This window comes from Micromys minutus (genome assembly GCF_963924665.1).
Source record: "Micromys minutus genome assembly, chromosome: 25".
NCBI classification, from domain to species: Eukaryota; Metazoa; Chordata; class Mammalia; order Rodentia; family Muridae; genus Micromys; species Micromys minutus.
The window spans coordinates 4,757,392-4,772,314 of record NC_137960.1 but is presented as its reverse complement, the minus strand read 5'-3'; the positions used below and the strand labels follow the sequence as shown (position 1 = coordinate 4,772,314).

Here is a 14,923-nt window from a genome sequence, read left to right as displayed (position 1 = left end):
AACATTTCTATGGTACATGGTGTTTTCAATCCAAGTTGTTTTGAGCTTACTACATTAGGTGTGAGCACCAGTACCAAATGATCACATGTCCTGAAGTCAGGGCTCCTTGGTATTCTGTAGTTCTCAGGTTATATTCAACTTGGAATATACAGTTGGAGAATGATACCCAAAATTAATTAATATGTTCTTGATTATTTTACCTATATATATATAGATATAGAGAGAGTTGGGCTTATTTTTTATCTGTATTTATTAGCTTTAGAGTTTGCTTTTTCTTTTTCTTCATTTTCTCTAATTTTATTTAGCATTAAAATATGTATATGTCTTAGTTTTAAAATTTTAAGAGTTTTTATTTTTGAAATTTAAAATATGGTTTTCCCCTTTCTGTTTTTTTCCTCCAACTCCTCCCATTTGCACTCCGCCCTTACTATCATACTTAAATTTATCACCTTTTTCTTTAGCTGTTACCTTTGCATGCTTGCGCACACACAGTATACACTGTGTGTATACATGATTTCAGGGCTGACAGTTGGTATTAGATAACCAATTGGAGGGCCCGTCAGTGGAGAAAGGCTCTCAGCATCCCTTAGTTGCTTACAGTTCTTGTCAAGGGGTGAGGCCCAGTGAGACTAACCCTTCCCACTTTAGCAAGGTGATGTCATTGTCAGGTCTTGTTCAGGTAGCCATGTTGATGACACTTGATGGGTGTAACTGACATTTTAGGAGATGCAGTTTCACAGTAGACATGTCTCCACTTCGCAGCGGTCCATGAGGTGCACGCACTGTGTTGTGGGTCTCGGTTGGGCTGCTCATCCTCAGTCATACTTCTGTCCTGAACATCGGTGACAGTTCTACAGCCATCTCCATCTGGTTCAAGGAGAAGGCTGTTTGACAGAAACTAATTTGTGGGTGTTAGGGTGTGCAATAGAATATGCTTGGGATTATGCTGAACAAGTTAAGTGTTCAGGTTCTCCTTACACTCCTGAAAGTAAACTGTTTTATTCCCTTTGGTTATTGCTTTGAAGTAATGAAGTGGAGTGGATTTGTGTGGGTATGTGGTGTGTGAGTGATGTGGGGACTCAGGTGCTGTGTCAGCACATCTACAGAGGTCCTTGCTTTCTCTTCCCACTATGATTTTGTCATTTTATGAGAAAAAACTTTTCCTAATTTTGTGGGGTTGTGTGTGTGTGTAAAATGGGGAGGTATTATTGAAAATCTTGAATGATTTTAGAATTTAGGGCAGGGGCTGGAGAGATGGCTCAGCGCGCTATCTGCTTTTTAGAGGTCCTAAGTTCAGTTCCCAGCAATCACATGATGACTTAGCCATTGCGATAATGAGATCTGGTGTTCTCTTCTGACCTGCAGGCACATCAGCATGCATACAGGGTAGACGGTAGGTAGAAATAGGAACTGGGAGGCAGTGGTGTCATGCAAACAGTGAAGGAGACACCCAAGGAAAGGCAGAAAGTTAGAGAGGATGTAGATGATGGAGCAATGAGAGCCCAGTCTAGCAAGACAGCTGCTGGAGAGTCACACAACTAAGAGGATTGAACTCTTAATGGAATATAAGCAATTTCCCCAAGCTGAACAGTCCCCAGCTCTCAGGGGGCCCCAAGTATTTAGTAAGACAAGCTCAGAACGTTTAGCACCTGGGAGTCCTGTACTCCAGAAGGACGCTGAGGCAAGATGATTAATATTAAGACTTCTAGGCTTAGCCCTCTTCTAGATTCAGGAGAATACAGATCAGTATATTTTCTAGGCTGACAGTCAGGCATCTTCAGCTCCTGAAGGAGTGCAGATGTAGGTAAGAGTGAAGGGAGGGAGACATGCACACTGACGGGCACTGGGAACACACTCGCTAATGTGTATTGTTGCTTTGCCTGTATGTATGTCCTTGTGCACGTATGGGAGTACCTGGAACAAGAGTTGCAGACAGTTGAGTTGTCGAGTGGGTGCTAGGTTCTCTGGAAGGGCAGCCAGTGCTCTTACAAGCCATTTCTATAGGCCCGAGTCTTCACTCCTGTAACTGATTGTGGAATTTTGCTCAGTTTTTCAGAAGCCCTGCTCGGGAAACATTTTCTTCTAAGAATACTTTTGATCATTATTCCTATGGTGCTTATAGGATTCTTTTAAAGACTTACTTATTTTTATATAAATGTGTGAATATACAGTCACTGTCTTCAGACACACCAGAAGAGGACATCACATCCCGTTACAGATGGTTGTGAGCCGCCATGTGGTTGCTGGGAATTGAACTCAGGACCTCTGGAAGAACAGTCAGTGTTCTTAACCACCGAGCCATCTCTCCAGCCCTCACTAATTTTTAAGAATTTCATAGTTGTAGTCCTTGTTATCTGAAATGTAAGAGGTGGCAGAATGTGTAGTATCCTCTTTTCTGTGGCGTTTCCAAACCTTCTTAGTTTATTGCTTGTATTTAAGTCTCAAGACAGAGGTGCCTTTTGTCCAGCCTGAGCTGAGACTAATCCCTTAACCCCACAGTAAGGGAATGAGGCCTACTTACTCCTGAAATGCTATTCTTTGACAGTGTGTGTAGGGTGTTCATTTATTCATCCATGTGTGCACACAATGGATGTTTAAGTCAGTTGTGAATCTTAGATTCCTGTGTGTGCTGAGGAGGACAGAAACCAAGAATGAGAATAATTGGACTGACGACCACCAAAAACCTAAATTAGCAATGATGTCTACCAAGGTGGTTTTTTTGTTGTTGTTGATAGTGTGCAACCAGTTTTTTAATTCATTTTTTTCTTGTTAGTGTCTTTTGATTAAAAAAAAAAAAAGCAGTGCAATCAGATTATTGAAAAGAACAACTACATTTTTTTCCTGTAGCTATTAAAGCTGTCAACGCAGTGGCTTGAGACAGTTACTACACTCAGGAGGCTGGGACAGGAGGCAGCCTAGGCAACACAGTGAGCCTGCTAGCGAAAGGCAGCAGTGTGTTACCTGCCTTGGCCCTGTGTGGCAGGCTGCTTGAGGTGTCAGGACCCAACTGCATGGAAAGGTTTGGTCAGAAGTGAAGTTCAGAAACAGCTGACTGCAATGCCAGGAGAGGTAGTGTTCCACCTTAGGATGACTTGACGACATAGAGACAGGGAACAAGTTTGTTTTATTTTAAACTACAAGGTGAAGAAAACTTAGTGGGTTCCTCAGCGATTATGTTTGGGTTTTGAAACTCTGATATATTTCTCAGCTCTTAGTTGTTATGGGCATACTAACTACCACTTTCTGGGGCTGCCTCTGATATTGATGTGGGGGGGGGCTGCCAATGATATTTCTCAAGCTCCTTTTTTCCTGTCTATATGGAGCGAACGTGTTATTGTTTCTTAGGCCTGAAACTCAGCACCGAGGCTCTGCACCCCACTCCGAGAGCGACATCCCAGAGCAGGAGGAGGAGATTCTGGGGTCTGACGATGATGAGCAGGAAGACCCCAATGACTACTGTAAAGGTGTGCTTGTAAGAAGTTGGGGTGTGCTTGCCTGTCTAGTGCCTGGTTGTCATCACCGTGCAGTTCTGATGCTGCCTGCTAGCTCTGTCCTTTGACCAAGATGCAGGCAATGAGCTACATTAAGTTTTTAAGTGTGTCAACAGTGCTAGGGTCTCATCAGAGCCTGGAATTACTATGCTCAAGCCCTTTAAAGTGTGGTTTCCAGGCTGTGCAGGGTGACACACCTCAATCCTCGCACTTGTGAGGCAAAGGCAGGCAGATCTATGTGCGTTCTAGGCCATTCTGATCGACAGTGAGTTTCAGGACAGCAAGAGCTGTGAGCTATATAGAGAGATCCTGCCTCCATAGCTAACTAGCTACTAACTAAAATTAATTTTAAGAGAAGGAAAGAAAACTTTTTTTCCTCTGTGAAAGCTGACTATGTATTTACCTATGAAAATGTCAGAGGCATGGCAAACAGATGCGGGAGCTTGCTGTGTATGTACAGTCTGTGTGTGCTGGGTAATAGGTGTGTGTTACCACACTCAGCTGCTACATAGATTTGTTTTTATGGGACCAGGTCTCTCTGTGTGATAGCCCTGGCTGTCCCTGAGAGGTGTTACTTTTGTTTTTTGTTTTGTTTTTAACCATTGTGATCCTCTTTGTCCTGTTGATGGCTACTAAGATGTGTATGTATAATTGGGCCATTAGGCCCCAGCTGCCTTTTTGTTTGTGGAAGACTTGCCAGGGTCTTTAGGACCAACATTGTAGAGGATCTGCTTTGCTTTCTAGGAGAGCTTAGTTAGACCTTTTCCCTACAGGCATAGATAAATGTTAACATGCATTGTCTGTACCTGAGGAAGAGACTGCTGTCACTGTGTGGCTGGCCAGGAACTCACTGTGCTGTAGAACTCACTGATCTACATTGAGAAGAACAAACCTTTCGATAATCGTATTGGTTATTATTTCTCTGATTTTGGGGGGGGTATAACAAGTGTAGGTTGGTTGGTTTTGATAGTAGATGTGGGGTTTTGAGAGGCTAGCAGTGTGTCAGCCTGGGATCACAGGTGGGTGCAGAAGACCACACACCTGGTTAAACTCTCACCAAGTCATTCCTCACCCCGAGTTGAATGACCCTGGAAGAGGTTCCCATTGAACTGATCTTACAAGAGGGTACTTAGTATGTGGTCCATCCATGCTGACAGACGGGATACAGGGTGAGTGGTGCTTCTCTTGGTTCCTCTGACTGCCATCGCTAGCCATCTTTCCCTTGTTTCTTTCAGGAGGTTATCATCTTGTGAAAATTGGAGATCTATTTAACGGGAGATACCATGTGATTCGAAAATTGGGCTGGGGACACTTTTCCACAGTGTGGTTATCATGGGATATTCAGTAAGTTTACATGGTGTGGGGAGGAAATGGATGAACCTTGATGTTTTGTCTGACCTTCAAGAGGTGATTAGGTCTGTCTCTAGGCTGATTACCTTTTTTAATTTTCATTTTTTTAATAATTAGCATTTACATGCTAAGTATACATAATGAGTTTCATTATGACATGAGTTCTTAACAAGCATGGTTGGCCATCCAGTGCTGCACTACTGCCGTCCCTCTGCCTCCTGTCAGTGTCAGTGAAGCACATGGTCCTGCCGAGCTCAAGGCTGCACAAGTATGTAATTAATGGAGTATAATAGAGACTCAGAATTGTCTTCACACTAGAATAGTGTTAAATTTACAGGTAATTAGACCAACCAATGCAAATTTATTTTTTTTAATTTATCATTTTCTTAACCACATGGTATAAAGTTCTATCTGTCCCCGTAGTCAGAAGGTGGACATTTAATTCAGAGATGTTCAGTGTCTGAGTTTACCTGGCGCAGGTTCTGTTAACTCCATCTGGCTGGTCTCTGCTGCTCCTAGGTGCACAGTGTCCTCTGGAAGTGGCTCCTTTTGGTCACTGGGTAACAAAGAATGTTTCCATTCAAAATTAACTCTTTGCCTATGAAAGTAAAGGTCTGATAATTTAGTCTGAATTGTCTTTTTTAGGGGAAAGAAGTTTGTAGCAATGAAAGTAGTTAAAAGTGCCGAACATTACACAGAAACAGCACTAGATGAAATCCGTCTGCTGAAATCGGTAAGTGTGAGGTCACCCTGGGTGTGTGCCCTGGCCAGGTGTTGGATCTCAGTATCACATAGAGCAGGGTTTCTGTGGACTTGGAGGCTCCCTAGAGCCACAGAAGAAATCTTGTAGGGATTGATGTATTTAGTGGGTACATCTATCTTACAATCTGCATATACTATCATTTCAAGTGAGCAAAACTTTATTGAGCGTGTTTTATGTACCACATACAATACCATGAATGTCTTGAATACTCTGGTCAAAAGAAAAGTTATGTAAGTTTATGATAACTTCTTTATTTTCTAAAAATGTAGTCTGCCTGGTGTGGTGTGCAGGCCTTTAGTCCCAGCACTAGGGAGGCAGAGATATGAGGATCTGTGAGTCTGAAGCCAGCTTGATTTCTGTAGCAAACTCAGTCAAGGCTGCACTGGTGAGACTGTCTAAAGAGACAGACAAGGCAGAGAGCAGTGTTCCTCAGCCTTCCTAATGCTAGGGTTCTTGAACACAGTTCCCTATGTTGTACTGACCCTTTCCAACCGTGCAGTCATTTTTGTTTCTACTTCATTTTGCTGCTGTTATGAGTCATAATGTAAAATATGTTTGGAGACAGGATTGCCAAAGGTGCTGAAGCCCATAGGTTGAGAACTGCAGGCCTAGAACAAATACTGTAATTGTTGATTGTTTACACTTGAAACACAGTGTATCTTACCCAAAGCTTTCCCTTCCTTTCTATGGTGAATTGTAGCAGCAGTGTGGGAAAGAGGCTCAGACCACCTGCTCCTCCCTGTTGACTGATGGCCGTATTGCTTCACTTGTGTAAACATGGCTTCTTCCCAACGCAGGTTCGAAACTCGGACCCGAATGATCCAAATGGAGAAATGGTTGTTCAACTACTAGATGACTTTAAAATATCAGGCGTTAATGGAACACGTATCCTTTAAGAACTTTATTTTTTTTTCTAATTTTATTATTTTTTAAGCTTTGTGTAAGAATGTGTTGCCTTCATGTATATATGCGCACCCCAAGGATGCAGTGCCTGCAGAAGTCAGAAAAGGCCATCAGGTAACTTGGAGTTACAGACAGCTGAGATTCCACATGGGTGCTGGGTATTGGAACCAGCCTCTCTGAATACTCCCAGTCTCTTCAGCCTTGTTTTCTTTGGTGCGTGTGCGTGTGTGTGTGTGTGTGTGTGTGTGTGTGTGTGTGTGTGTGTGTGTGTGTGTGTGCACTCATGCATCCTGGGCTATGGGGATGGAGCTCAGATATTCATGCCTGATCAGCAAATTCTTAGGCCCATCAAGTCATCTTAGCAGCCATGGACTTACTCTCAGTTAGTCATCAGTTTATTACAGGAGTGAGATGCTGCCTGTGTCTGTTCAAGGTAAACAGTAATAAAATAGTTTTTTTCTTACAACTTTATTTTTTAAAAAAGAGAGATACATGTATAGATTTTTAAAAGCATTTTGGCATAAAACTTATATGAATTTTTTTTTCAGTACTTGATTTTTTTTTTTTTTAAGTTTTGATAGTGTGCATTGAGATCTTACTAGTTACCATAAGGATAAAGTACACGTGAAAGAAAACAGAACATGGAAATAGTCAGTTTTCTTGGTGTGTATAGATTAAACATGGTTTTTAAATACCAAAAATTGCCACAAGGCTATCTTCTTAGCTCATGAGTTATTAACGATTTAAGGTCTAGGTGTACCCCACTCTGAGTGGGTGCTGTACACTTGTTTTTCTAAGGACTGGGGCTTCCACTTTTTGGCCTTTTTTTTTTTTTTTTTTTTTGAACTTTATATGATCTGTGAGTTGTTTGTTGAGTATTCAGAGCTTTCTGGGGTTAGTTAAAATAATTTTCTTATTTGTGTGCCTCGACACAGGTGTGGGCTGTGTCTGTCCTTGTTTTGTGTCCTATTCAGAATATTAAGAAAAATTTTAAGAATATTAAAATCTAATAATAGTAAGTAGATTTTTGGTAACTAAATAAAGGTCTTATAAGTTTTATAGATGAGCACAGAAATTTTAAGGGAAATACTTGGTTTTTTTGTTTTTTGTTTTTGGTGTTTTGTTTGGTTGATTTTAATAACAAAAGACAAGGACTAACCATGTAGCAGAGGCTGACTTTGAATTTACCATGTAGTACAGGCTAATCTCAAATGGAAGTCCTCTTGCTTCTTTCTCCCAAGGGTTGGGGTCACAAATGTGACCCATCATGCCTGGCAGCAAGTCATTTTTTATGAAAAATAATGGCTATAAAATTTTTAGAGTACTTTTTATATATTTATCAGGCCGTAGTAATAAAGAGAATGAACTGGTTATATCTGTTATCTGTATATTTAGAATTTACATGGGGGCTGGAGAAGGGTCAGCTGTTGGAAAACTACTTACTGTTCTTCAGAAAGCTCTGATTCACTTCCCAGCACCCCCACGGTGGATCAAAACCATCTGTAACTACAGCAACAGGGAACCTAATATCCTCTTCTTTCCTTGGGTACAGCACATACAACCTGCACATAAAGTAAGATAAATACTTTAAAAGAATTTAAATGGAATGATGATTTATATCTTTCCTATAAAAAGTAACTTAAATCTAAATTTAGGTTTTAGAGTTGGAAGAGACTCTGGTTTTCTTATTGGGCAGCTACATACGATATGCAGGGAGTTTGACCAGCTGTGCTCGCTGGACAGTGATATGCTGAGATGGGAATCTGAGGCTGCTCACTCGGCATCCGCTAGGGAAAGAGTGCAGTTTAGAGTATCAGTTGGTGGCCTTCATACCTGAGCACCTCTCCCTCCATTTACTGCATGAGTGTTTGTTGATGTGTGTGTAAATAGTGTGCTGCCCATGGAGAATAGAGGAGGGTATTGGATACCTTGAAACTAGAGTTACAAAGGGCTGTGAGCTGTCTTGCAGGACCAGGAGTTAATCCATGTCCTAAAAAAACAGCCTGTGCTCTTAACTATTGAGCCATCCTGCCAGCCCCCTCAGGCCTATTTCTTAATCTTAGACAATCATGGTAGCATACACCCCCACATGATTATACCCATGCCTCTGAAATTAGCAGATAGCTCTTATTGTAATCATTCTGCCCACAGAACTCAACCTACTAACTTTAAATTCTATTCATAAATGCCATGGCATACTTAGAGAAGTCAAAAGATAACTCACCATGTGGGAACTGGGGATTGAACTCAGGCTTAGTGGCAAGTGTCTTTGCAACCCTAAGCCACTGAACCATCTGGAACGCCCAAAGCAGTATTTTTAGTTCACGATTCAAACTCCTTTGACACAATTAAAACTTTTAGCCTTTTAGGATTTTCCTGCTATTACTATTGCTTGCCTCTCAAGAAACTAACAGTAAAAATACAGCTTCACATCTTCTAGACTTAACCTAATTAGAAAAGGCTGTTTGTAAAACTGTTCCTAACGTCGAGATGTCTGTTTCAACTATAACAATCAAAAAAAAAAAGGATTCAAGCTTTATTTCTCAGTGTGTAGCCCTGGCTGACCTGAGCTCACTACACAGACTCATGACATCAGCCTGCTTGTGGAGGGCACTTACCTGTGCTTCCCTTACGTGTGGTCACACTTCCTTCTACTTTTCTTTTCATTTCCCCAAATGATTCCAGTAGTGTGAAAAGTGCCTAAGAAACTACCACCTGCGCCAGCACCCACCACCCACCACGACTGCTGGGAAGCCACAGCACAGGTCTCATCTCATGAATGACTCACATAGCATGCTGTGCATAGTTACTGCTATTCCATTAGAAAGCCTAACATTGACCTCACGTGGATCATTAAGTGTGCATCCCATGTTTCCGGATATTCTTACACTATTATCAGCAAAGTGTAACAGAGTACACTGCTGTCTTCTAGAACACAGAAGTAGTTAACTCTGAGAAGCAGCCACCAAAACCTGTCATTGTTTCAACCAGTCAGTCTCAGCCCAGCAGAGGTAGGTAAAGAAAAGTGAAACAAACCTGCATGTGGGGACAAGACTTAGAATGAGTAAATTGTAACTCAACCATTCTCCAGCTACAGGCACTTACTTGAGTGTCATCCAAACAGCCCCTCTTTTGTTAATTAGCCAGTACCAGCCAGTATTTGTGTGTGGTGAAATCTCAGCTCCCCATCAGGGGTGTGTTTGGTGTTGCAAACCATTACAGGTCTTTCCAGGATACCTCCTGCATTAGATGACTGTTCATCTGTTACTTACACTAGCCAAGGTGTCAGATGTAGTCCATTATCAGACCATGGGGACAAGCTTGGTGCTGGAGAGGAGCTGAGAGCTTTACCTCCAGGTCCTTGGGCAGCATGCAGAGAAAGACACGCCAGGCCTCAATGCCCTCCCTAGTGACTCATCCTCTAATAAGGCCGCATCTAATCCTTCCCTACCCGAGCCTGTGGGGGCTGATCTCAAACAACCACAGTCAACTACATAGGAATTGTGGGTATCTCCATGCAAACAGAGCTTCTGTATTTTTCTCTGCCTATTTATCAGGAGGATGACTGCATGGCCATGCTTCCTCTGAATGACAATGCTTCGTATGACATTGGTCTAGTAGGTTGCTGCAGGTCTCACATGAGGCTCACAACACAGGTACTATGTTGTGTCTCTGTTCTCACAGCATGGATGTTTATTACTCAGCTTTATAGCGTTCTCCAGTAAACAAGCACTGCCCCTTCTGGAACTCTGTTATGTTAACTTTTATCCTAGATAGTGTGTAAACTTGAAACCTGCAGAGTGGTGGTGCTTCTTCACCCAGCCCAGCTCAGGGCAGTCTGGACCACATAGTAGCATGGTTTTGTTAGCCACAAGATGCTTCTTGTTTCTCTTCAGTTCCACAGCCATCTTCTCAGGGAGCCTAGGCTTCCCTTTAGCAGGTTAGGCTGCAGCTCAGCTTTTCATTCAGTGAAGAGGCTGTGGGTGGGCAGCATGGAGATGTAAAGAGGAGTGCACGGTACCAGGACCAGCATGATGGCTGTCTTTATAAAGCCAGTCCGAGTTCTGTTTTTTCCCATTTCAGGGAGGGCTAGCCCAGTGCCAAGGTACTTAACCTCACACGTACTAGGTGTGTTCTCAACTACAGACAGAAACATGCCGCCACCTTCCCCTCTCAGTTAAGTTTTGTATCCTGTCTTTGTTCTTTGTGTTGAGCCTATGAGAGTGGGCGCGTTACTTTGAGAGGAATCTGGATCTCATCCACCCTTGAACCTGGCCCTGGGACTGTTTGCACAGTCAAACTAGTCTTTCCTTTCACCATCTGAGCATATTAATGTTATATATATTAATGTATATAACCAATTAGTCCTAAACCAGCCTTTCTCACCATTTTCTGATGTGTGTTGTCACTGATTGTAGTGTCATTGGTGACAAATTTTTAAAGTAAGTAGTTTTGTGACTGAAAAGACCCTGGATGTTGCCATTGTGTTGGAGCCTTTTACCTGCCTTCTTGTGCCTTTTTTTTTTCCTTAATGAACTCCTAGATATCTGCATGGTGTTTGAAGTTTTGGGGCATCATCTACTCAAGTGGATCATCAAGTCCAACTATCAGGGGCTTCCGCTGCCTTGTGTCAAAAAAATCATTCAGCAAGTATGTATGTTGGTCACTGCTGTGTGGGATGCCCACCCTCATTGCTGTCTCTTTGAGAAGCATCCGACTGTGTTCTATAGACCATGCTGCCCCTGAACTCAGGCTTCTTCTGCCTCCTGGGTGCTGGGATTAAAGGGCTTCTTTCACCACCATACCTGGCTTATGGTATTGTTATATAAAAACATTAGATGTCTTCTCTTTCTAACAAAATAGACTAAGGATTAGGGCTGGGAAGTGACTCCTCACTTGGAAATTGTCTGCATGCAAGTGTGGGGACATAAAAGCTTGGTGTTGTGGGGCTTTGTTTTCCTGTGTGTGTGGCATTTGCCTCCATGTCTGCATCATGTAGGCAGAGGCCAGATGAGCGTCCCCTATGCTGGAGTTTAAGGTGGTTGTGAACTGTCATGTTGTTGCTGGGAATTGAGCCTGGGTCTGCAGGAAGAAGAGCCCATACTCTTAACTGCTGGTCTGTCTGTTTGCCTCCCCCCCCCCCCTTTCTTTCTCAAAATGAGTGTTGTGATTTCTTCCTTTTCCAGCCAACTTGGATCTTGTATTAATGAGGCTCCTGCTTTATTTCCATTTAGGTGCTACAGGGTCTGGATTATTTACACACCAAGTGCCGGATCATCCACACTGACATCAAACCAGAAAACATCTTGTTGTCTGTCAATGAGCAGTACATCCGGAGGCTGGCTGCAGAGGCCACAGAGTGGCAGCGGTCTGGAGCTCCCCCACCATCTGGGTCTGCAGGTACATGGGGTGATAAAAGTGTTTTACAGATAGTAGCAACATTAAAGAGACCAGTATTTCTTCCAAATTGGAAGAAAATGAAGTTATTTTTTTAGATAAAAATATTCGATAAAGTAAAATAGCTGATTAACATTGTTTTAAAGTATTTATTTGATGGGCTTTTAAATTCTTACTAAATTACTGTGAGGGGGCATGTGAATTTGTACATGTGGATGTTAGGGTAACTTTTGGGAGTTCTCTACCATGTGGATCGTAGTGATCAGACCTAAGAACTTAGGCAGCAACTGTCTACCTGCTAAACCAGGTTTCTGACCCTCATTTTAATTTTTTTAGGATGAGTCATCTTATATAGTAGCTCAGGCTGAATTTGAACTCCTGATCTTTTTGCCTTAGGCTCCCCAGTGCCTAGATTCTAACTTGGTGTGACACTGGGTGCTCCATGGTTGTCTGTGTGTGTGCTTTCCTCCTGGTGCTCACACATGCTCACTCACTGACACTGCCAGGGAGCGCTGCTGGACGGCCTTTATGGAGGGACCTTGGCCCAGTTAGACAGGAGCTGTGGGAGTCAGACTTCCCGTTAGTGCAGTGGGTGGATCACGTGCCACAGCACTGCTCAGTGGGTTCTGATGCTGCTTTCCATAGGCCTGCAGCGCAGGCCTTAATTATTGTGTGTTGATTGTATTTGAAGACTTGTCTTGACACTGCATTGAAAGGAAGCGCAAAGAAGAGATGAAAGTTGTTGACTAGGGTTCAGTTACTTTAGGGAGGAAGATGAAACATGTAAGCTAAACTGTTCTCCACATGCCATGTGGTGACCGTTTGAAGCGGACAGTGAGCTAGCAGGTTAGGCAGCAGGTAAGGGCATTTGCTGTGCAGTAGTGAGCAGCGTTCCATTCCCTAGAACCCATAGAAAGTTGGAAGTTGAGACCCAAATCCACAGAGGGTGTTCTCAGACCTGGACACACACGCAGTGTACACAGAGCCACACAGTAACTGTACTTTACAGTGCCAAAAGGAAGCATGAAGAGGTGGGAATCTGGGGTGCTTGTGTATGGGAAGCCGGAATGCGCTATGGAAACTTGGTTCTGATAGACAGTGCTGGGGGGAAGAACATTCTAGTCGTAAACTTTGGTTCAGCTGGGCAGAGTGGCACATGTCTTTAATCTCAGCAGAGCAAGTCATTCTGAGTTTGAGGCCAGCCAGGCCCACATAGTGAGACCCTATTTCTAAAACACAAAACCCCTTAAATAAATTTTGGCACTTTCTGTATATTGATTGTTTTCTTTAAAAATAATGCAGCTTCCTGGGTGTCACTTAAAGAACGTAGGCTGTGTGGGGACGCCCCTCCGTCTGGCAGTGTCTTTTCCAAGCCTGCCTCCTGCCTGCCTGCACTCACCTGCTTTGTCTCCTTTCTTTTCAGTCAGCACTGCTCCACAACCTAAGCCAGTAAGTATGAGCACACAGTGCTTCTGTGTTCACTTCTGCTGTCTGGGCGCTGGGCACGGGTGTGATGTGAGGTTATAGCTTGTTCAGAGTTTGGAAACCAAACAAAAAGACTATTTCCTGCGCTTCTGTGATTTTTCTCCAATAAGTTTCATCGTGTCTTCCGCAAGTTTGTACTGATGAGGTTTCTATAATAGAGGCATCTGAGTAACCACCCCACAGGCTGCAGAAGGTGAAGCCTGTTGCTAGTGTCCTTTTTATTCCGTTTCATAGAAAGTCTGCTGGTTTTACATTAATGAAATACTAGGGAAAGAGTGGAATTTAATTAGGAAATAATTAAAGTTAACAGTTGTCTCCAACCAGGGGTAATGGATTAGCCACCTGAAGGCTTTATCTGTTTGTAATCTCCGCCCAGGCTGACAAAATGTCAAAGAATAAGAAGAAGAAATTGAAGAAGAAGCAGAAGCGCCAGGCAGAATTACTAGAGAAGCGAATGCAGGAAATTGAGGAAATGGAGAAAGAGTCGGGCCCTGGGCAAAAAAGACCTAACAAGCAAGAAGAATCAGAGAGTGCTGTTGAAAGACCCTTGACAGAGAACCCACCTAATAAAATGACCCAAGAGAGCCTTGGTATAAAAGAGCACTGCGGCAATGACTTGATGGCACTGAGCACTGATTGTCTTGTTTGTAATGTTTCTTTCCTGTGTGCAGCTCATCTCTGGGGGTGTCCTGTAGGAATTCACACTGGTCTGATGCAGGCAGGTGGTAGATACTGCACTGTAATTTGTTGCTCTCTCCTCAGAAGTGGAGATAGACTTGGTAGCCATTGGGTAAAGATGAGGTCTTTGTCCTTTCATCAGTGGTGTTAGCGGGCTGTCTTGTTAGTCTTGGTTTTATGCCACTCAGTGTGAGCTCTAGAGAATGTTTTGGTCTTGTGAGAATTGTCCTGTTGTTCACCAGCACATACACACATGCATCCTTCTCTGTTTGTTCCTTAGAAGAGTCAAGTTCCACTGGCCAGGACCAGACACTCACGGAGCCTGGTGGAGAGGGTGGTGCACCAGAAATTAATTGCAACGGAGTGATTGGAATCATTAATTACACTGAAAACAGTAATAATGAAACATTGAGGCTTAAAGAGGATCTCCGTAATGCTAATGACTGTGATGTCCACACCTTGAAGCAGGAACCTAGTTTCCTAAACTCTCCAAATGGAGACAGTAATCCATCTCAAGAAACAGACTCTTGCACACCTGCAGCCTCTGAGGTGCCTGAGACCATGGTGTGCCAGTCCTCTGTAGAGCAGTCACTCACCCAACAGGACATCACCCACCTTCAAGAGAGCATTCGGGCAGATACACCTTCTGGGGACGAGCAGGAGCAGGAGCACAATGGAGCACTGGACAGCAAAGGTACCAGAGAGGCCTCCCAGCTCTTTCTGCACAGCATGGTCTTGAATTTCATGACAAACAATTGCCAAGGTTTTTGTAAAACCTCGTTTTTACCGCCGGTGTTTGGTTTGCTATTTTGGTGGGGAGACAGGTATTTTATTTACAGTGACGGGTGAGGATGGG

The 14,923-nt window shown here is 43.1% G+C and overlaps 1 protein-coding gene across 1 annotated transcript in view; it reads left to right on the top strand.

Moving 5' to 3' along the window:
- SRPK1 (SRSF protein kinase 1) overlaps positions 1-14,923 on the top strand; it is a 31,079-nt gene that overhangs the window by 7,268 nt on the left and 8,888 nt on the right. The window contains exons 3-11 of the mRNA XM_080938273.1: positions 3,346-3,464; positions 4,727-4,835; positions 5,487-5,574; positions 6,402-6,489; positions 11,051-11,157; positions 11,742-11,907; positions 13,328-13,353; positions 13,766-13,979; positions 14,348-14,761. Coding sequence (XP_080794399.1) covers positions 3,346-3,464; positions 4,727-4,835; positions 5,487-5,574; positions 6,402-6,489; positions 11,051-11,157; positions 11,742-11,907; positions 13,328-13,353; positions 13,766-13,979; positions 14,348-14,761 — 1,331 coding nt within the window. The remainder of the gene's footprint in view (positions 1-3,345; positions 3,465-4,726; positions 4,836-5,486; positions 5,575-6,401; positions 6,490-11,050; positions 11,158-11,741; positions 11,908-13,327; positions 13,354-13,765; positions 13,980-14,347; positions 14,762-14,923) is intronic.